This window comes from Centruroides sculpturatus, unplaced genomic scaffold (genome assembly GCF_000671375.1).
Source record: "Centruroides sculpturatus isolate CEXI.00-Female unplaced genomic scaffold, Cexi_2.0 scaffold255, whole genome shotgun sequence".
Classification (NCBI taxonomy): domain Eukaryota; kingdom Metazoa; phylum Arthropoda; class Arachnida; order Scorpiones; family Buthidae; genus Centruroides; species Centruroides sculpturatus.
Window position 1 is genome coordinate 275,485 of NW_019384705.1, and position 21,944 is coordinate 297,428.

The 21,944-nt window shown below is 30.6% G+C and overlaps 1 protein-coding gene across 3 annotated transcripts in view; it reads right to left on the bottom strand.

Moving 5' to 3' along the window:
- LOC111627657 (ubiquitin carboxyl-terminal hydrolase 36-like) overlaps window positions 1–21,944 on the bottom strand; it is an 88,408-nt gene that overhangs the window by 45,220 nt on the left and 21,244 nt on the right. For all 3 annotated transcript variants that reach the window (XR_002757044.1, XM_023371257.1, XM_023371256.1), the window contains 3 exons: window positions 17,283–17,346; window positions 8,750–10,630; window positions 1,041–1,196 (listed from right to left, as the gene is read on the bottom strand). Coding sequence is in view for 2 of the 3 variants with exons in the window: in XM_023371257.1 (XP_023227025.1) it covers window positions 1,041–1,196; window positions 8,750–10,630; window positions 17,283–17,346 (2,101 nt within the window). In the remaining variant the exon portion in view is untranslated. The remainder of the gene's footprint in view (window positions 1–1,040; window positions 1,197–8,749; window positions 10,631–17,282; window positions 17,347–21,944) is intronic.

Sequence of the window (21,944 nt, forward strand, 5' to 3'; positions counted from 1 at the left end):
GGAAGCACATGTTCTTCCATTAACACTTAATAATTTTCATATTTTAATTTAATGCTAACTTTAATAAGAAAAAGGTTAGCATCCTAACAGAATGATCCCCAAACCATGACAGTGTCTCCACACATTTGTCTACTAAAATAATTGCTGAAGTGCCTTGCACAAATCATGCCAATATGCATTATTTCCATATGGGTTGTCAAGATTAAACTTCTCATCAGAAAACACCACACTGATCCAGGATATATACTTCTTGGCCTATTGTAATCTTGCTTGTTTATGTGAATCAGTCTGTTTGGAATTATCCTTTAGTTTTATGTCACTTGCATTCTTGTTTTTCCTTAATATTTTCCAAACAATTACATGTGAAACTTTTGCCCCAATTTCATATGAAATCTCTCTTGTGGACATGTCCTGTTGAGTTACCAGACAAAAAAACACATCTGTAATCAAATGAGGACAGTGATTTTTTTCAACCAAATGTCTTGTTCTGTACATAATTTTCCATTTTTTCCCAAAACATGATGAATTACTGTTTTTGGACCTATTAATTAAGGAGACCACTATGGCCTCTTCTGAGTAACCAGCCTAAGCATAATAATAAATTTTCTGGATTTTTTTCTCTTCCCAATTCATTTTCTCCTGGCATAATATTTAACCACAACCACACAAAAATAAACTTAAGAAAACCCATTAAAATTAGTCATGTGACATCATTGAAAACCAATGTGGGTGATAAAAATTTTTCTTAACGGAAGAGATTAACCCTTAACTGGTATCGTAAATTTTTCAAACGTAACTGGTATCATGGGGGCTGCGTGGCCCCCAAGCAAAATTTGCCTTTNAAAAAAAAAAAAAAAATGGTGGTGGTATGATTTCTTAACAGACTCTGGGCCTATACTTAGAAGAAATAATTAAATAATCAAAATAACAATATTTCAAATTAAACATTACAGTTGCAAAATATTATTCTGATATTGTAACTAATATTTAGAATATATATTTAAAACTTATTATTATTCTAATAATTTACATAAACTCACCTCCTTCACCATAACCTTTACTAGAATATTTTTGTAATTCTTTAACAATTTCATTTCTCTCTCTTCCATTCCAATATTTATTATGATTAGAATTATGATCATTTGTCTTCTGAGTGAAACCATCCTTAACATCAGAATCCCAATATTTGAAAGGAACTTAAAAAAAATAAATAATATTAAGAAACAACTTATTTATCATTTTTTTCATCATCATTAAAATATTTAAAATTTTATAACATTTAAAATATAATTTATACATGAAATAAAAACTGTTTACTTTTTGTAGTATCAATTTTTGATCATATATATCTTTTTAAATATAATATTTAATAACACATGTAAAGCTACAAAAAAGCACTGTAATTACCAAATATATGATGATATCTACTCATCAAGATAGGTAGATTGTAAGTGCTGCAAATGGAGACCCAAAGAAAACTGTAAGAGAAATTAAATCTGATGTGTTTGGCCATGATAAAAGAGGATCCTTCAATTCAATTGATTAGAAACTGATTACATGTAAAAAACTTTCATGGCAGAATGGCAAGAAAAAAGCTACTTTAACTCCTACTCAAATGAAAAAGATTCCAATTTGCTACAAAATATGTCAACAAACCACTAGAATTTTGGAAGTCAATTATTTGATCTGCTGAGTTGAAATTTGAACTATTTGGACAAAAAGAAAAACCTGTATGTGAAGACCAAAAGAATCAATCTTGAAAATATGTTATTTGAAGCCTGCAGTGAAACATGGCAGAGGCTTTGTAATGGTATTGGATCTGCCTCTCTTACAGTGGTATTGTTAATTTGGCATTTATTGCCTCTACAATGAATGTTTTTGCTTTCAGAGATACACTAGATGCCAACTGAATTCAATCTACATCAAAAATGGGTATTCAAAGGCATTATATTTTTCAGAGAAACAATGATTCGAAATATATGTCCAAGGTAGCTACAGATTTTCTAACAAATAAAAAAAAAAAAAAAGAATTATGATACTGCAGGGATATAATCAGAAATTTTTGAGTGTGAGTTACCCCCATCACTGATGGTTTGTATATACTTAGCACAAGTAGGTATGTTACCATAAAAATGCAATAGCCAAGATCACCAGTAACACATTACCATGCAAGTAACTGTCATTATCGGTATGGCAACACCTAAATTTAAAGGATATTCAGAATATTTATATAAAAACATATTTAATGTTTCTATATAAATATTTGCTTGTAAGACGATCTCACAAATAGGATGAGGTGTGACTTTAAAAATCAAAATAAAGAAAACTAGACTTATTAATACAATTTAATTTTATTTTGTTTAATCAAAAATAAAATGTCAAATGCATGTAAATGCACACATTGTCCTGCCATTTTAAACTTTAAGGAAAAATCTTTTAAAGTCAACAACATAATTTGTTAAAGTAAAGCTGGACAAGAACCTTTTTTACCAATTCTTAACAGTCGACTCCACTCCATCGATTACACTTATGAGTTTCTCCAAATAATCATCTGTTTTCACGTGGGAATGGATTAAAACTTATATCGTGCTGCTGTCTGATTTTGGAATTTCAATCTTGAATTCAATTCAAAAGCATTGCTCTTCCTATTGCTATATATCTTTACTCCTGACAATACACAACAACTATTGAAATGACCCAGATAAAATACTTGTTTTTAAACATCAGCAGGTGAGCATCTGGTAAAAAATGTGAACACACGGTTCATAAAAATTATTGCAAAAATGCAAAGAATCCTTCGCTTGCACATATAGGATGACCTAGGTTTTTGAAGCAATGAAAAATTAATAAAAACTTCATCTTATATGCGAGCAAATACTTACAGTAAATACGGTAAATATTTACTCGCATATAAGACATAAGTGAATGAAGGCATGAAACAGATTGGAGTACACACAAAGATATATATTAGGAGATTTGGTGGCTTTTATCTATAATATGAGGGCTATTTTTTAAATAAGGTCCGTTTGTAAATGAGAGTGAGAATAATGCGCAATTGCAGTAGTGTGCATGAACATCTGCTTTCAGCATGTTTTGCACATGTTTAGATGCCATTTGCAGCTGTATCGTCTGTCTGTGTGCTGAACTGTAGAAGTTTATAATGTTTAAGAAAATTGAGTCACCCACCGACTGTAAGATACAATCTGCTTTTTGATTTCAGCACGAAAGATATGGTAACTGTCTTTTGGAACAGGAAAGGGACTTTGTTAGTGGATTTTATGCCAAGAGGCACAATAATCAATTCTGATGCTTATTGTGTCCTTGAGAAAACTCCGCCGTGCCATACAAGACAAGTGGCATGGCCTAATGTCTTTTGGCGGTAGGCGGCAGATTTCTTTGAAGTTGAAATTAAAAAAATTTTTGAGAGGTATGACAAATGTTTGAACAAAAATGGAAATTATGTAGGAAAGTAGATAAAAGTATGTAGAATATGGGAAAAAATATATTTTAATGATATTTACAGTATTTTTCCTCTTATTAAAAAACAGACTTTATTTTAAAAAAATCCCTCGTATTTTAATTTAAGTATATTCACTTAACTCTAAAAATTAACATAAAATTTTAGATTTTTAAATCGATTCTCAGAACTTATAATTTCTATACAACATTATAAGTGTGATCCTTCATAAAAATATTCTGCCAATATTTGGATAAATTTCTTTAAATATTCTAAATAAAGGTTGTTCACAACGGAATCAGAGCTGGTTGATCATCTTGTTTCTTCACTAATCAACAGAATACTCGAAATTGGCCAATTAACTTGCCTGGCAGTTTAACTCAAAGATTTACACTTGTGCAATGTGTCAAGGGTAATTCTGTATATCAAAATGTGTTTAACCTTGAGATTAAGACTGATACAGTAAATCTAACAAATACATCACAAAGACAATGATTTGCTTATGAGACTGAAATCAGATAAGGATCTTTCTTTATCTGTTACAACCAATAGAAATTTTTGATATTTGAAATCTTCTGGAACTACAGTTTATACTATTAAATTTAAAGAATGCAAATTCAGCATTAAGTTGTAAAAAACAAATGAAAAAAGCTAATAAATTTGAAAATACAAATATTGCTGAATTTTTTAAAGTTTTTCATATGCATCCAAATAAATAATAAAAATCAGAACTCATATATTTCAGAATAAAGTATTTTAAAAAATAAAACTTTGTTTATTTTTTAATTAAATACATAAATGAATTATTAAATATTAATTAATATAACAACATAAAATAATAATAAAATTACAACGACATTGAGCAACTTTGTTGTATCATGATAGAAGTGAGGCAGAGCCAAAAAGAAAGAGGTGATCCATACACTTGCTTAGCACAGAGTGGCAACCCTTACACCTGATGATTACACAGATGATCCTTGCATTTCCCACTACAGAGAAGGTAATTCAGGAACAAAGCAATTGGCATAGATTTCTTTGTTCTTATGTGTTTTGGTCATTTTTTGTGCCCATTACTCATTAGGTGCATGCAGTATTTTTTCCTTATCCCTAAATTCTATTAGGCATGCTGAATTGCATCAGGAAGCATGGACATTATCACTTTGTTCACCATTGTATCTCAAAAAGGAAGTCATGGACCACCATATTTTATTTCATTTTTGGATTCCTCATTCCAATTAATGGAAAATGGCAAAGTTTAATCAAAATCAATCAATCAAATTTTGAGAATGAACACAATTCTGTAAGTCACATAGAAGAGGCTTTGCTAATTCTCCGCCTCAATCTGATTACAATAAGAACTAATAAGCTAAACTTACTATCTAAATGATGTATTTTTTAACAATTGCTACTAAACTATAATGTATATTAAATACATAAATATATATTAATTAGTTTAATAATTTATTTATCATTCCTTTTTAAAATACACTTGCTCTGTTCTGAAATTTGTGTATTAAATTCTGCTTAATTCTTTTACTTGATTTGTATCCAAAAAAGGACTAAACTCATGTTGATATGTGTGCTTCTTGACCTTAATTACTTATATTATATTATACAAAGTGGATGTTCTTGTGAAATAGGAATAAATATATTTTAATTGGAAATGCTGTGTTTCTCTTCCCTCAGTATAACAACAGGACTTATTATACTGAGGGAAGAGAAACACCATTTCCAATTAAAATATATTTATTGTAACTCAATCTTGATTGTGTTACAAAAAATATATTTTAATTGTAAAAGATAAACTCATATATTCAAATTTATTAAATATATTTTATGTTTATTTTACAATTTTCATTTTACTTTTTTTGTTGTATTCATTAAATTTTGTTACCAACATCAGGTTTATAAGTTTAGACTAAAAATATAAAATAGTTTTTCTGTTTTCATGCACAACAGAAAATTTATATTTTGCATTAATTTTTGCAGAGTCTCTTTATAGTTTAATGCATGTGTAAAAATCCTTATCAGCACACATGCACTAAATTATAGACAGAAAATTAATGCAAAATATAAATTTTCTGTTGTGCATGAAAACAGAAAAACTATTTTATATTTTTAGACTTATTCCAATATAAAATGAAAAACTTTGCATCTGTATTTTCCACGATATCTTATTTGTAGAAAACAAAATTTTTTTTGTTCAAAACATGTTTCAAAAAATCAACGAAGCTAAATGGATATTTAATTTCTCTTTAGAACACTATTTTATTTATTACAGTCATAATTTATAAAAACAAAATGTGTGAGAATATGAGGGAAGGACTGAAAAAGAAACAATTAGAAGTAAGAATAATTAATTAAATCATAATTAAGAATTCTTTTTACAATATAGTGTGAAAATATTAAAAGGTCAAACAGGTGAAAGAAGTCCGAATCGAACCCACCCAAACACTTCCTATTTCGTCCGATTTTGTGAATGATAATGTCAATCAAGATGACCATATAAGTTAACAATTATTACTAAGGTTGTAAGACAAACTCTGACGTTAGTCATCTCTAGCAATTAATTCAGTCTGTTTGACAGCTGTTATCAAATTTATGAGGTAGAATGAGTAATCATGTGGATACAAAGAGGTAATAAATTTAAAGAAATGTTCAATTTCTGATAATTAACATAAACAAAACCCGGACACAAACAGAACTTAGAACGGGTTGCATCATACATAATATTAGTTAGCTCTCTCAAAAATGGGTATAAAAAGGGCTTGAACATGGTCCTAAGCGCAGACATCATCAGAGGACATCAGTCCCATACTATCATTGCATCCCTTGCCACCCTGCCATAATCGCTCTCTCTCCTAAAGGAAGACTACTGGTCAACCTGCCAATCCAGGAGTGTTTTACTGACATCCTATACAACAAGATTGGGAACCAGAGGTCTATAAGGTATGACATAGACAGCATTGTAAACTCTCTCTGTTCTTTAGTTAAGTACAGTGGAACCTCGGTATACAACCTTAATCCGTTCCTGATGTTTGGACTTATACCAAATTGGATGTATACCAAACCAACCTTTCCCATAACAAGTAATGTAAAAATGATTAATCCATTCTCATGTAAAAAAAATGGCTAGCTTTAAACACCTCGCTTTCCTGGCTAGTTCCTGCTTGATTTTTCATGAGATCAGCATGTATCTTTTTAGCTTTCTCACAAATAATTGCTTCTGATATGCTGTTGCCGGCATACTGTTTTTCAGTTATCCAAAGCAAAAGCAATTTCTCAACATGATCTAAAGTCTTCAATCTCTGTTTAGAAATTGATTTAACCCCTTTCGCAACGTTAGCAGATTTAATAATGTCTTTATTTTTCACGACTGTTGATATCAACATTCTCAGAATACGGTATGCAATAGTTAAATCTCGAACACGCACGCCACCTTCATATTTCTCAACAATCTCTTTTTTCAGTTCCATTGTGATTCTAGTCATTTTTTTAGTTCTCTGTTGCTTTTCATTTGCCTTTTTGCAATTCAGGATTAATAAAAATAATAAAATTTTACTTACAAATTAAAATCTGAAGAAATTTAACAAAGTTATAAACCATTGCACCGCGAACGTCTAGTCTGATCTAGTACACCGATAGTGCTATTTGTTCATAGATGGCATGTATAATTGAATTAAGTTGTATACCAAGCAAAATCTGTTTTGTCCAAACAGGACATATTCCAAATTGGATGTATTCTAAAGCAGACATATACCAAGGTACCACTGTAGTTCTATAAGTAGTAGTAACGCTATAGCTTTAAGTAGCAGTATTTAAACTTAGAAAACCTTATGTATTAGGTTTAGTATATATTAATATTAAATGTGTTATTTGTTGAACCTGTGGACCTGTCTATAATTCTTTGCGAACACCTTGTCGACTTACTCATCAACCTTCCCCACTACACTAAAAACCCTCCAACTCATTTACAACATAGGCCATCCCTTGACAGAGAAGCTGGTAAATGGGGTACAGAGTTTGCCCCCTCAGTTCTCACAAATGCATTATAAATACATTTTATAAATCTTCAGAAATAGATATATAAACATCTTTAAGCCTGGATAGTTATGTTAAAGCAAAATGATTGCCAGATTAAATTGGGCTATACAGTGCTGTAACTAGCAATTCCTGTGCCCTGTGCAAGAATTTGCATTTAGGCCCCTTAATTAATTAAGTTTGGAAAAGTAATAAAACAAATACATGCATTTTGGGTCCCCCTTCTAAGTGGGCCCTGCACGGGTGCACCTGTTGCACCTGTCTAGTTACGGTACTGGGGCTATATTACTGCTATTATTAAATCCTGAGTAATTTTGCACTAGAGATAGGTGTTAGGCACCATCTCTTATTAAATTTAATAAGATATGGCATCTAACACCTACCTCTAGTGCCAAATTACTCAGAATTTATTAATAGCAGCAGTATTATAGCCAGATTTAACACAGCAATCATTTAGATTCATGAATAGTTATCATCTTTTACTTTTAATAAATACTGTAAATTAGGTGTATAAATTGACCTGGTGTATAAGTTGATCTTGAGATTTTCAGATTAAAATTTTAGTTTAGGTTGACACCCATCTTACAAGTTAATCTCCAAAAAATATAAGAAGCTAAAACTAATATGCAATTAGGATAAAAGATATTTATATCAGTTACACATAGTAATTTCAGACTTAAAATAATCTTAAATTCTATAATTTACAGTACAAAATTATTTTGGTATACTTAATTTCAGAATATAAATAGGAAAAACTTTCCAATGTTGTTAGTTATAAAATGCATTACTTTAATATGTGTTTTTATTAGATATAAATTTAATTATTATTAAAATTATACACTCCAATAATATAANGACCAAGTACAGGTGTTTAGAATGCCAAAGTAACTGTAAAAAATTTTTATGTAGACATTATTTAAACTAAATAAGTATTATTTTTATTGCAATAATATTAAGTTTTTAAAAATCAAACTAATTTATAAATTTAAACTGAAAATTTTCAGGCTTCTATCATTTAGCTATAAATTAACAGATAAACATAATGACATAATTTTAAATAAAGCAAAAATACTTACTAATGCTGGCCAAGGTCTATGATTTTTCCAAAGTTTCCCTAAATACCAATCACTTTGATTTTCAACAAGTCCAATTGCCTAGGGAAAAATTATTGCATGAGTTGTATAAAAATAAATATTAAAATTTATCTATCATAAGAAATTATTTTTTGAAAAAGTATGATAAATCAATTACCATTGTAAGATTTTGAAGTTTTTTGTTCAGCTTCTACAGTTTCCTTTGTCTTCTCTACCCATTCCATTTCGTAACTGCAGCTACTATTATCACTATCTCCACTCTTATAATTTAAATGTTTTTTTTGTTTTAAATACTTTTTATCCCATGAATTTTCTAGTAAAGATTTATCGAGTCCATTTTTATGTTTTATTTTTACATTTGCTTTTTGATGAGTGTTTTCAGCTTGATGAGTTATACTATTCTGCAATTCTGAATTAAATTTTTCTTTATAATGATTTCCTTCATAACTGTAATGCCTTTCATTTCTTGCATTAAATGATGAATTATAGTAATTATTCTGCATTTCTCTATGATCGTATTTTCTACTTTTAGATTTTTTCCCTGATCTGTAACTTTTATGCGCTTGCCAAAAATCTTCAGTATGTTTACTATATTTCTTTTTACTTTTCCACTTCTCATCTATTCTTTTTTTATATCTGTAACCCTCTTTTCTTTCTTCATGTTCATTGTATGAACTTTTGCATTTCTTAGACACTGGATAATAGCTTGTTTCATCATTGTCAAAAAATTTGGACTCCCACTTCGAACTAGTGCTCTTATGAATGTCACTGATGAGGCTCTTGGATGATGATGAAGATAATGATGATGATGAAGATGCTGATGATGATGTTCTTTTACTTGAAGAATCTTGGAATTTTCCTTTTTCTGAGTCAATACTTTTACGTTTTTTACCACTTTTAAGAAAGGAATTTTCTTTACTGACTGCATGGTCCTGAAATGACTGTTCATTTTCACTTTTAAAATTATTTACATCCACATCAAATAGTTCAGATGACTTACTACTACTAGACTTATTAGTGCAATATTGCAAATCTTCATTAGTTTTAGTTTTTGTGGGAGACTCTTCAGCATCATTTAACACACTTGTATTTCCATTAGAAGAAGATTCCACTAAAACTTCAGATTTGTTAAGCAACTCTGAGCATTCACTATTATTACTATTTGATAATGATTTTTTAATTGTATCTTTATGATGTGTAGATGGTCCCTTTGTTTTAATTTGTTCATTACTTGATTTTTCATTTTGGGTGATAGTCCAACCAGTATAAGTACGCTCTATTTTGTTCCTATTAATGTTTTCTTGATCAGTTACAGTCCAGTCTGCTGTTGAATTAACACTATTTGTACTTGATCCTGATGCAACGGACGGAGAGTGCAGACTAGCATCACTAACATGCCAAGGAAATGTTGATTTTACCTTGGTTGTAACCTGAAGAGAATCTGATGGAGTAACAGATGGAGATGAAGTTCTATAAGCACTTGACTTTTTCACAAAATTTTCATTTGTTATTTTATGTTTGTTAGATGTAGCAACACAATCTTCAGATTTCTGTCCAACATTATCCTTACTTTCTTCCTTCAAATCAATTTTATTTTTACAACTGTCTGAATTAACTGTGGAAGTTGCTTCTGATTTGCTTGTTTCATGAGTATTTTTAGCAGAATTTTTGTAGTTTGATGTTTTTGACTTAATTTTTCTATGTTCATCATCTGATGATTCAGAAGAATCACCTGCATATGGCACAAGACAAGCATGACCAGAATTATTTGATACAGAAGAATTATATTTTACATTATGATTGAGTTGAGTTTTATCTATTAAAGTTTTCATTCCTGGTTCTGGCCTGCGAATTCCAAAAACTACTTTCTCTCTGTTCTGCGGTAACGACAGCTTTGGTGAAACACCATAAGCATTTCCATTCACCAAACTGGAAGAACTTGACGATGATACTCGAATAATAGCTGGAGATGATGTTGTTTTAGTAATGCTTTTACTTTTTGAAGTTGAAGATGCAGATGAATCATTAGGTAAATGACCTATCAAAAACAAAAAATTATTTAATATTGTGAAAAACTAAGTCCAAACATTATTTTAAATTTTTTGTGCTGTTATATATATTTTTTACTTATTTTTGGGGTTTGTTTTGTTAAAAAATGAAAAATCCACACCTTGCATTCAAAATTAATCTCAACTAAATAACCCGATAGCTTTACCCCATGCCTGTTGTCACTTGTGTCAATAGATTCCATTTAAAAATAGTATCCATGATTTGGTGAATTAAAAAGGGTCATTAAATCATTATGTTAAAGGGTAATTTTGTCATACAGTATGGGAAAATTGTCAGTAAGAGAGAATTGTAAAACAATTGCTAGCAAATAAGTATATAGATGAGAATGCAATAATGTTAGAAATAGTATGTCACAGTGGCGTGCCGTCACTGGAAGTGGTGGATGCACCGCTTCCCTTGTATTTTCTAAAAATAAATACATATTAATTTTAATTACAGTAGAGCCTCGATTATCCGACTCAATTGGGGACTGGGGTTGGTCGGATAATTGAAAAGTCGGATAACCGAAAAGTATGAAAAAAATCCATTATTAGTGTAGTATATTATTATATCCCATGTAATTAGTATATTAGTATATTACTATTAACCTACTTTGAATTTTCCTCCATGTTAAGCCCATCAAATTCTTTTAAACATAATAATCGTCGCTATTGTATCGTTAAAAATTAGAAAATTAAGCCTCGTTTAAATACTGGCTCCCTTTCATGGTCGATCCAGTGTTGCCAGCTAAATCACGCAAAAATAATATTAAAGTAGCCAAGACATAGCCAAATATTGTAGTGCCACATCACTAGCGGACATTTGAATGTGCCGACTAGAACGTGGTCGGTTAACCAAGGTGACGGTTAATTGGGGGTCGGATAATCAATGCTCTACTGTATATGTAAATAATCGCACAATATTTTATTATAACTGCATTAAGTATCTTATTACAAATTTCTATACTACATGTGAAAAAAAAATAAGATTGGTATTGTATATTCGAATATTAGTAGCAGAGTGGAAGCACTGTATCATCAGCATCCAAAAAGCCAGATTCGCGCATGCACTTTACAGAGCACCAACCTCACCCGGTTTAGCTGGTGGAAGCCTATGACCTTGGGTGGATGCTACATGTACACCGCATCCAATTCTATCCAGGACTGGTTCTGGGCTGTTAGCCGCCTGCCCGCTAGATATTTGGCCACCCTCACCCGATTATGTGAATCACAAGTAGATTTATAACTTAACCCAACTGATAAGAATTTACTGGTATGTTTTTATGATAGTTCTGTATAGTTGACAGGGGTTAAAAGAAATCCATTAAAATATTTGATATTTTTATTCCGCTCTCCGATTTTATATTACTCACAAATTTCAATGTTAAACCAGTGATATTACGATTTCATATGTCCCATCTCTAAGGGAAACATTATACAAGAATTGTACATGTTTTTTTCAAAATGTGTACAATTCTTGTATAATGTTAAAAAATTAACTGTTACTTTGACAGCATCATTTACAACTAAATTTAATGAATGAGAGATATGCACAGAAAAAGGTGTAAAATTTATTTTCCTTAAATTTACAATTTATGTATCCATTTGTCATAAAAATTTGTCTTTCCACTTTTTTCCCAAGACTACAAATATTCGAGTACAAAGTAACTGGTTTCGACTTATTTGACTTAAGTAGTAGTTAAATAATTAAGCAATTAGGGAATTGGGGACATAAACAAAACCCTGATGAAAGAGCCGAAATTTTACTTAACAAAAGCTTAACCGAACTATCTCTAGCCGAGTACAGTGGAGACTGATTTCTTCGTATTATTAATGTAATAAAAACAGAAATTTTTCCAGTTCAATGAGAATGACCAAAAAGTTGTAAATTTTAGAAATTTCTGAGGACACTTGGTCCTAAAACCAATTAGTTAGAAAACAAATGACTATTAAGTTTAACATATTTAGAATTTTATAGCTATGGTGAGAAATGTTTAAAATCTACAACAGCCCTGTCGCGTCCTTTGAGATATACTAGTGATGCAACAAAAGAGGTATTTGACATTGACCGATATTGACACCCTGGGGATTTGGCAGTCCGTGTGTATGCACACTTTGCAACTTTCTTCAATTCCATCCATTAGCCACTCGTAGGGAGCTATTTGACTAAGTGCATTGTTTTAAAATTTAAAAAGTAAAGAATATTTTATATATTTATGTACGTTTCTTTACAAAGCTATATTTAATTATAATTTTCTTTAAAAGTATATTCGTACAATTGAAGAATATTTTGTACCATGTATGTACCAGTACATCCACCACACACAGGACTGTGGAGTCGTGTAAAAATCTACCGACTCCAACTCTGACTCCGACTTTTCCTTACCATCCGACTCCGACTCAGGGCGGACTTGTTACCGAAAGAGACCCGAAAATTCTGATGTCATCAAAAAAGAATAAAAAATTCAATAAACAGAGTTCTAATAAAGATAGAACGTCTTTTAGCTTTGGAATATACAGTAGAGCATTGATTATCTGACCCCCGATTAACTGTCACATTGGTTAACCGACCGTTCTAGTCGGCAAATTTCAAATGTCTGCTAGTGATGTGGCGTTACAATATTTGGCTATATCTTGGCTACTTTAATATTATTTTTGTTAAATTTTTGCGTGTTTTAGCTGGCAACACCGACTCGACCATTGAAGGGAGGCCAGTATTTAAATGAGACTTAATTTTCTAATTATGAATGGCTGTTTGTTTTGTGAGCAATAAAATAATTTAAAAATAATTTTTAACGATACAATAGCGACGATTATTATTTTAAAAAATTTGTTAGGCTTAACATAGATGAAAATTCAATGCAAAGTTGGTTAACAGCGATATACTAATATACTATACTAATAATGTATTTTTTCATTTTTTCGGTTATCCGATTTTTTTCAGTTATCCGACCAACCTGAGTCCCCAATTGAGTCAGATAATCGATGCTCTACTGTAGTTTTATTCCAAAGCTAAAAGACTTCTCTAAGTAATAGGCCTATATAAATATGTATTCAATAATTTTTACTTTTCCGGCTGTTATATATAACAAAGGAAAAGTGTAGCGCTCGGTCAAAAAATGACTCCTCCCAAATTTTTACATTTTTGTACTCGGGACACCTTGAAATTTTGAGATTTGCAAAAGACTCGAGGTATTTCTGTATGTGTAAATGTTAGACTGTGTGTGTGGGGGGCATGATTTTGTTCACCCTGTTTGAAGCCTAATAATTTCTGTGGTCAGAGTGGTCAGAATCGGAGTCAGATGGTTTAACACAGGAGTAGGTTATTAAGCATCAAAGTGGTTAAACTAAATCATGTCTCCATTTCCATTCTAACGTCTTAGGCGAGAACATCTTAACGGATTTTACTGTACTATTATAAAATGGCAAAAAAGCTTACTTTGAGGGTAGAGACGAGTTTTATTATTATTATTATTTTTATTTTTTATTTTTTTTTTAAATTTTGAACGCTAATAACGAGTAAAATATTCATTAAGAGATATGACACATGACCCCTTTTATGTCTTCACCCTGTCGACCTTTAATTAAGAACCAAAATTTAATAGTATTAATGTCCCTTTATATGGAAGCTACAGTGCCACATTTCGTTTCTTAAACTTTACCCATTCTGAGATATTGTTTAATATCTCAGAACCTAAAATAAAAAAATTAAACAAATTAGATGTCAACACACACACTCACACAAATTTTTCCCCTTTATTGACTTTTTTCAGGGATTCGGGAGGTCTCCAAACGTGTAGCTTTGCAAAAGAAACTTGGAGGGTCAAATGTGACACAATTCCAATACTTTTCCGTTTTATATACATAACAAGTTGGTAAGTAAAAAGGAGTCAGAGTCAGCGGATATTTTGATGACTCAGACTCCGGCTAAAACACCAAAACTCTCCGACTCCAACTCCAAAGCCCTGACCACACATTTTATTTCACCAAGTAAGTTTTTATTATTTTATTTTTAATTGTAGCCCTTATATCGTGGATAGCGATTCGGAATGTAACTGTGATATTAAAAATGCATTTAGAGAAGTCTACGGTTTTTACTGGCTTATCGAATAAACAATACAAATGGACCCTAGACCATCACTAATGCACAATTGATTGATTACCCCTGAATGTTGGCTTCTTACAGACACACAGCTTCCCTATTGTCAAATGTCACGACGCACCACTGGTATGTCATATTCAATGCTTAAAAGACTGTAGATGAAAAGCTGAGATGTAATGTCCAGTTGACACAGATTGTGATGAATAGATGGTTGGTTTGAGAAAATTTGTGTTTGTAAGATAGATTTAAGTTAGAAGTTAAAAGTCATTTCTTGTTGGATATAGCTGTTAAATCCTTTTCCTTTTGTTGTTCAAAATGATACATAATTTTTTGTTCAAAACTAAGTAATTTTTTTCCAATATTTATTGTTGTATTATTTACTGCATTAGTGCTAATTAAACTTTAATAATGGAAACTTGCTAATTATAATCTAATTATAATAATTTTTATAAGTGTTAAATTTTGTTGTTAATTAAAAAAATTAAAATATTTAAAATGAAACACTTGAATTGTTAAGGTTATTGGTAACTTTTTGAGCTAAGAAAACTTTTCTCATTATTTTCTTTGATATAGTTGATTTATTGTTTTGTTATCCTGGTCACAAAATATCAGGTTTTGATTATTTAGGTCTAATATCTTTTATCATAATATATAATTTACTTTCCATCATTTTCAAGAAAGTGACACAATTTCGTTTGAATTTGATAATCTTTTCTTAAGAGAAGAGGAAGAGGAGGAAGAGGTAGCCAATGTTAAATTCCTTTCCTAGTAGCCAAAATACTGGATAACTGTCATGGCCTCTTTATCATCATCAATTACCTTATATTATTAAGAGAGAAATTGCTCAAATATATCTAAACAAGTTTCATCTAATCTGGAAAAACTTTTACACTAATTTACGTTCATAATACAAGTGTTTTTATTATATGTGGGACAAGACAACAGTGAATTACTAATTATACAATTGTGTAAAATTTGCATCTTTTAAATCATAATTATAGTATTGTTTGTAATGCATCGGAAAACAAGGTATGTGGAGTTTTTCTAATATTGACTCATTTGAAACAATTTGGAAAAATATAACTTTGTTGTTAATGTCATTAATTATATTAACATAGAGAAAATTTTCTGTAAAAAGTAATCAAAATAAATAAATACATAATAATAATAATAATAAATTAAAAACAAAAAATTTTATTAAAGAAAGTCATTGAAAAGTATTCAGCAAGTATATAATTTTACAATAATACCATATTTATGCTTATATAAGCTGCACCCCATTTCTGAAAAAATATACCTGGAAAAAATAAAAATTTCAAAATTCTGTTGAGGGATGAGAGTAGAATATAAGTATACAGAAATATGGCAACACTGCAAATTCCAAACAAATGGATAAAGTGATCATTAATGCTTAATATTGAGTGCCTGCTCAGTGCATGTTAAACATGGGTCAAGTGAGCATGAGTTACACATTGAAGTTTAAATTGCATATGATGCATTATGCACGAGAAAATGGAAATTGAGAAGCAGGAAGAAAGTTTGATGTAAATGAAAAAAGTGTGACAATAGATTCAAATAAAGCAGCGGTCCCCAACCTTTTTATCGCCGCGGACCGGTCAACGTTTGATAACTTTACCGCGGCCCACTGAGGGGGGACGTTGATTGTTCATATTTTACATTGATTTAATTTAATAATTTTAATTTAACTGTATTTAAACGTGCCTTCAAAATAAAATACAACTACACCAAAAAATGAATATAATGTGATTTAACATTTTAACTCACCAGAACGCTAAATCAATGAGAACCCTGAGCTTGTTTCTTTGCAACGAGACAGTTCCATCTGGGGGTAATAGAAGGCAATGACACTCGAAGTGTGTTTCTTATATCCAGTTTATTCCGCTGTTCCGTCGTCTATTAAAAGTCGCACAAACCGGAGACAAATACACCATAGTAAATAAAATGGAAATAATTTAATGTTCTTTGGGCGGCCCGGTACCATTTGATCCACGGACCGGTACCGGTCCGCGGCCCGGGGGTTGGGGACCACTGAAATAAAGGATGCTCTTGAGAAAACATCACAAAACCAGCAACTGTTTTGTAGAAAAACAGCAAAACAACACAATCAAAAAGCAAATCTCAACAGATTTGCTTTTTGAAATTTGAGCAAATGTATGCTTTGTGTTGATTGAAATGATTCAGTTTGAATCCCAAAGGACTGCATAAAATATCAAAATTCCCAAAAGTGAATTTAAAGGAAGTTATGGCTGTGCAAGGTGTTTCGTGGTACAACAAGCTCTTGATTTGGCATTTAATTTCAATGGCACAGCAGCTTCCTGATACCTACCTAATTTGAAATTGCTTTAAAATTATTCATATCTTGAATATAGATTGCACCCTAATTTTTTTACTAAAATTAGGGTAAAAAGTGCAGCCTATATATGCGTAAATATGATAATTTGTGATGTTTGCATTATTTGATAATACAATGGTATTTAAAATAAATTTGTATAGTTTTTGAAAAAATTTCATTGACTTACCTAATACTCCATTCTTTATTCCTTCAGAAATTTTATGATTAGTCGAAACAGCAGAAGGAGATTTCTGAAATATCATGTTCATAAGTCATAAATATGAATTTAATTATAGTAATTAACTTTTACTTTAAATAATAAATAATAGTATGTACATTGTATATGCAGGGTTCCTACTCAAATTTTTGTTTTGAATTCCCTGACTTTCCCTGACCAACTTTGTCCAAATTCCCTGACCCTCACATTTTTTAGAGTGGAATATCGACATAATAAAACAGCATTTACTGTTAACATTGAGAACATTTAGCTCTCTTTTTGCACAGTTGATATGCTTCAAAGACTGCCACATTAAAAAAATACAGTACATACATCCTGTAGAAAAATGTTTGATAGAATCCACAACTTCAATGTAATGAAAAAATAAGCGATTTACAAACAAAACACAAGCTTTTTATTTTATCATCATTTATCTTTATTATTTGTATGTAAATCTAGTAAATACAAGGTAACATAAAATCAACAAAAATTATTCTTTGATAAACAAATAGTACTGTACTGTGCTTAAAATGAACTCTTGATTTAGAAACACATAATTTTAAAATCAATCTTTCAACAAAAAGAGTAACTTTTTTTTAACCTTTTTACATTACCATCTGTTGCATATCTTAAAAACAGTTATTGCAAATATAATGTTTAAACATGCATTATTATATGGATAGGATAGATAGGGTGTGACCCATATCCTATTTCTGAGATCAAAGAATGTTTTGATGAGAAGAAATAAAACTCATATTTAATCACTGAGCCTTCTACTGCCCCCATGAAAGCCTCCAGTGCCCGCAAAGGGGCGTTATCACCCACTTTGAGAAAGGATGATCTAGACCAGTGTTTCTCAACCCAAAACTCATCGCAGACCGGAAAATATCTGCTTTTTTTAAGTGGACCAGTGACAATATTATTTTTAATTGAAAAAAATTCTCTGTTGTAAAAAGAACTGCAAACTACATTGAGCAATAAATATTTGTTATTTTATTTACCAGTACATTAGTATACAAATCAATGTGATCGCTGCTTTTCTTTTTTGCTAGTAAGATCATCAATTCTTGGAGTTAAGGCGGTAACTGCAAGGCGTGAGGCAGAACTAATACTATAATGATTTTGTTGTTTCAATTTTATCATTACCATTGCTGAAAACATTGATTCACATAAGTACGTTGTTGAAAAAGGTAGTAACATCCTAACTGCCTTTTTATGTAAAACTGGATATTCAGATTTAACTTTAATCCAAAACTGTGTTATGGGCATTGATTCAAACAATGTTTTAAATCCCAAGTCTGAACTTAATTTGATTAGTTTTTCGTATTCAAAGTCGTTCAATCTATTAGTTTGCTATCAATAAACGGATTAATAATCCACATATTTCCTATTTGAGAACAACGCATGGAAGGTACAGTATATATTTTTAAAGTTTTCGCGGACTGGTCAGATTAGAGTTGCGGACCGGCGGTTGAGAAACACGGGTCTAGACTATTTCTCAAGTTTCTATAAAAAATTTCTGTTCATTCCTTTTTTTCTCTAATAATTAAATTATTTTACGTTTTTCTATTTTAGTTCCGGACAATTCCGGAACCTCACACTTGTATTCCTATGAAGTCATAGTATTACGAAAATTGGGATTCTTAAAACTTATAAAATAAAATAAATACAGAAATAAACAACAAACGAAATTACAATTATACGTTATTAAAATATAGAAGTTCAGCGCAGAGAATCGTAACTACAAATCTCTTTCTTTTGCAACATAACTATAAAAATTGTTTTGGTGTTGTTTCGCACAAAAAATAATCAAATTTATTTTAATTTTTTAGTAATGTAATTATTTTTTTTTAAATTTACAGCTTTTTAATTTTTAAATTTTAATTATAAGCAAGTTAACATTGGTTAAACTATCGGATTACCTGTTGATTTTCGAAAATATAACTACAGAATATTTATTACAAGCATGATCAATCTTGCCAGTTTTTAAGCCCTAAATTTGCCAAAATCAGTGATATTTGTTACCCAATGTCATTTCAGTTAACTAATTATTAAACTATGTATCGAAGTTGCGGAAAAAAACGGAAGAGAGAGGGAAAATATGCTTGCAGTACAGTACATTCAAGGAAAATCGTAACAACAAATATAAAAAGCTTGTGCCAACAACAAGTCAGCGCCAGTATTTTACTGTAAACGTCGGGTAACTATTTATAATTTTTTATGTTTTAAACTGAAAAACGATTAAATTACAGATTTTTACTGATCTGTTTAGCTATTTTGAAGTGAACATTCTAATAAATTACGATTTCAACTTTTAAAAGTTTGCAAACAAATTTTTAATTAGTTATTTTTTATTCTAATAAACAATTTCATTTTTTTATAATCGCTGAATTACTAAAATTAAAAATTAAACACTATTACATAAAAGTAGTTTATCCTGTTATTAATTAACTCCCTTGCTACTCACTAATTTTTAATATTAATGTAATTAAACATAAAAAATATTTAAAACTGGGGAAAAAACGAAAGAAATGCGTTAATTTTGAAGAAAAAGCTTCAAACTTTATTTTCCATTGTCTCGCCTTTCTGTGAAATCTGACACCGATGAGTCATTGTGTTTACAGCTGGATGACCTGGAGAACAGCTGGTGTTGGGATTTCCCGGGACATTCTCATAGAAGTCTCGGGAGGAGAAGGGTTTAAAGTAGAGTGAATACTAGCTGGCCGTATATTTTTAAATATTTTTCAAAAATTACGTTTTTTTATTGCGATTTCCGACCCCCCGACTTAATTAAACGTATATATAATAAAATATATTAAATTAAAAAAATTAAAAAACTATTGGAGGTCGTTTTTGACATCAGAAACTAGCTTTAAATAACTTTATCGAAGTAAAATCCGTGCACTACTACTTTAGAACGATGAATGAAATTTGATAAAAAAAACTCCCATTAAAAAACAATTAAGCGTTAATCGTGCGTCATTAAAGGTATATTAAAATCGCGATAAAATATTTTCGCGCGGGAAAAAATTTTTGAAAAAATTTGGAGACAACATCCAAAAAAAAAAACAAAAATTTTTTCGGAGGGCCCAAATGCCCGAGTTTTATGTAACGCTATGGAACTTGCCCGAGTTATCTCGGTTTTTAAAGATTGCAGCATTACTTCTTGCCGCCTGCAGATGGCTGTGATTGGTCATCCATATTCAGCAAACGAGATCAACAATGCAGTTAAGGAGACAAATTCCCTGACTTTTTGACAATTTTCGACAAATTCCCTGACATTCCCTGACCTTTTCCAAACACAAATGAAAATCCCTGACTTTCCCTGACTTTCCAGGTGCGTAGGAACCCTGTATATGCATGTAGTAAAATCATGTAAATAAATTTAAATTACAGAAAAATATCCTGGAAATGTTTCTAATTTAATTTAAAACATTTTCCATTAATTTCTGCTCTAGTTTAATAAATTAAAAAAATAAACTACAGTTTGTAAATCTTAAGATTAATTTAATAGTCTCTTTTGCTCATTTTGTCATTTCATTTTTGTAAATTTCCTGCCCAAAGAGAAATATCAAGCTCTTAAAGTGAAATTACAGAGATAAACAATAGACTTTTTAGACTTTTGCACTGCAACAATCAACAATCTTCTCATCTAAAAAAAAAAAAAAATGAAACTTTCCTAACTCGAAGCTCCAAGGGCAAGAAAAAAACTTTGAGTTACAGATGATAAAAGTTAGAGAACAATAGAATAAAAAAATGCATATTCTGAGTAGATTTGCATTCTTACCTCTCTTGCATTATATAAAGAATCTTTGATAGTTTTTTTTGGTTTGTTTTAAACAGCCTATATAATGCATTTTGGCAAAATGTTCAATAAAAGGTGGCCATACACGTTAAATTAATCCTTTGAGGCTTCCTGACCTTGAGGAATTTCAAAATTTCCTATCGCCCACACACAAAGAAGAAAATCTCTCAGCAGAGGCGTAGCTAGGGTGGGGCAAGTAGGGCACCACTCACAAAGGGGCACTAAATGGTCTCCAAGACAAACAAGATTTGTTTCTGGGGGGAAAGGGGGGTGCAACTATAGTGTCGTGCCCCGGGCGCCAGTTATGTTTGCTACGCCATTGACTCTCAGTCAGTCAGTCGGCCATGGCATCTGATGATGACATACTGGCTGTTCTTGGATGTTTATTGGCAACAAATTATATTAAAACTCGCAGGAAAAAAGTATGCATAGAAGTCTATGGTGTAAATAGTGGTAGTAGTAGTAGTGGTTTGGGTAGCATTGATCACAAAATTAATTTTTCAAAAGAAATCTTGGGCTATAGATTCTGTTAAAAAGCATCAAATATCAGTGAAAGATCAATGGCAAGTCAATTTTACTACCAAAAAAAACTCATGAATTAAATTTTATAGACAAATATATATTAATAATTCTCAACCACGTCCAATATTAGTACAAATTGTAAACATTATTATCGCAAATTAATTTTATCATTTAATAATTAAAAAGAATTTATTAAACTTTGTCTTATTTTAAGTTGTCATGTTTTAATTTACTTGGATATTAAAACAATAAATTTTTTAAAATGTAAAAGAAAATGATATAGAGTATGAAGATGTTTTATGAAA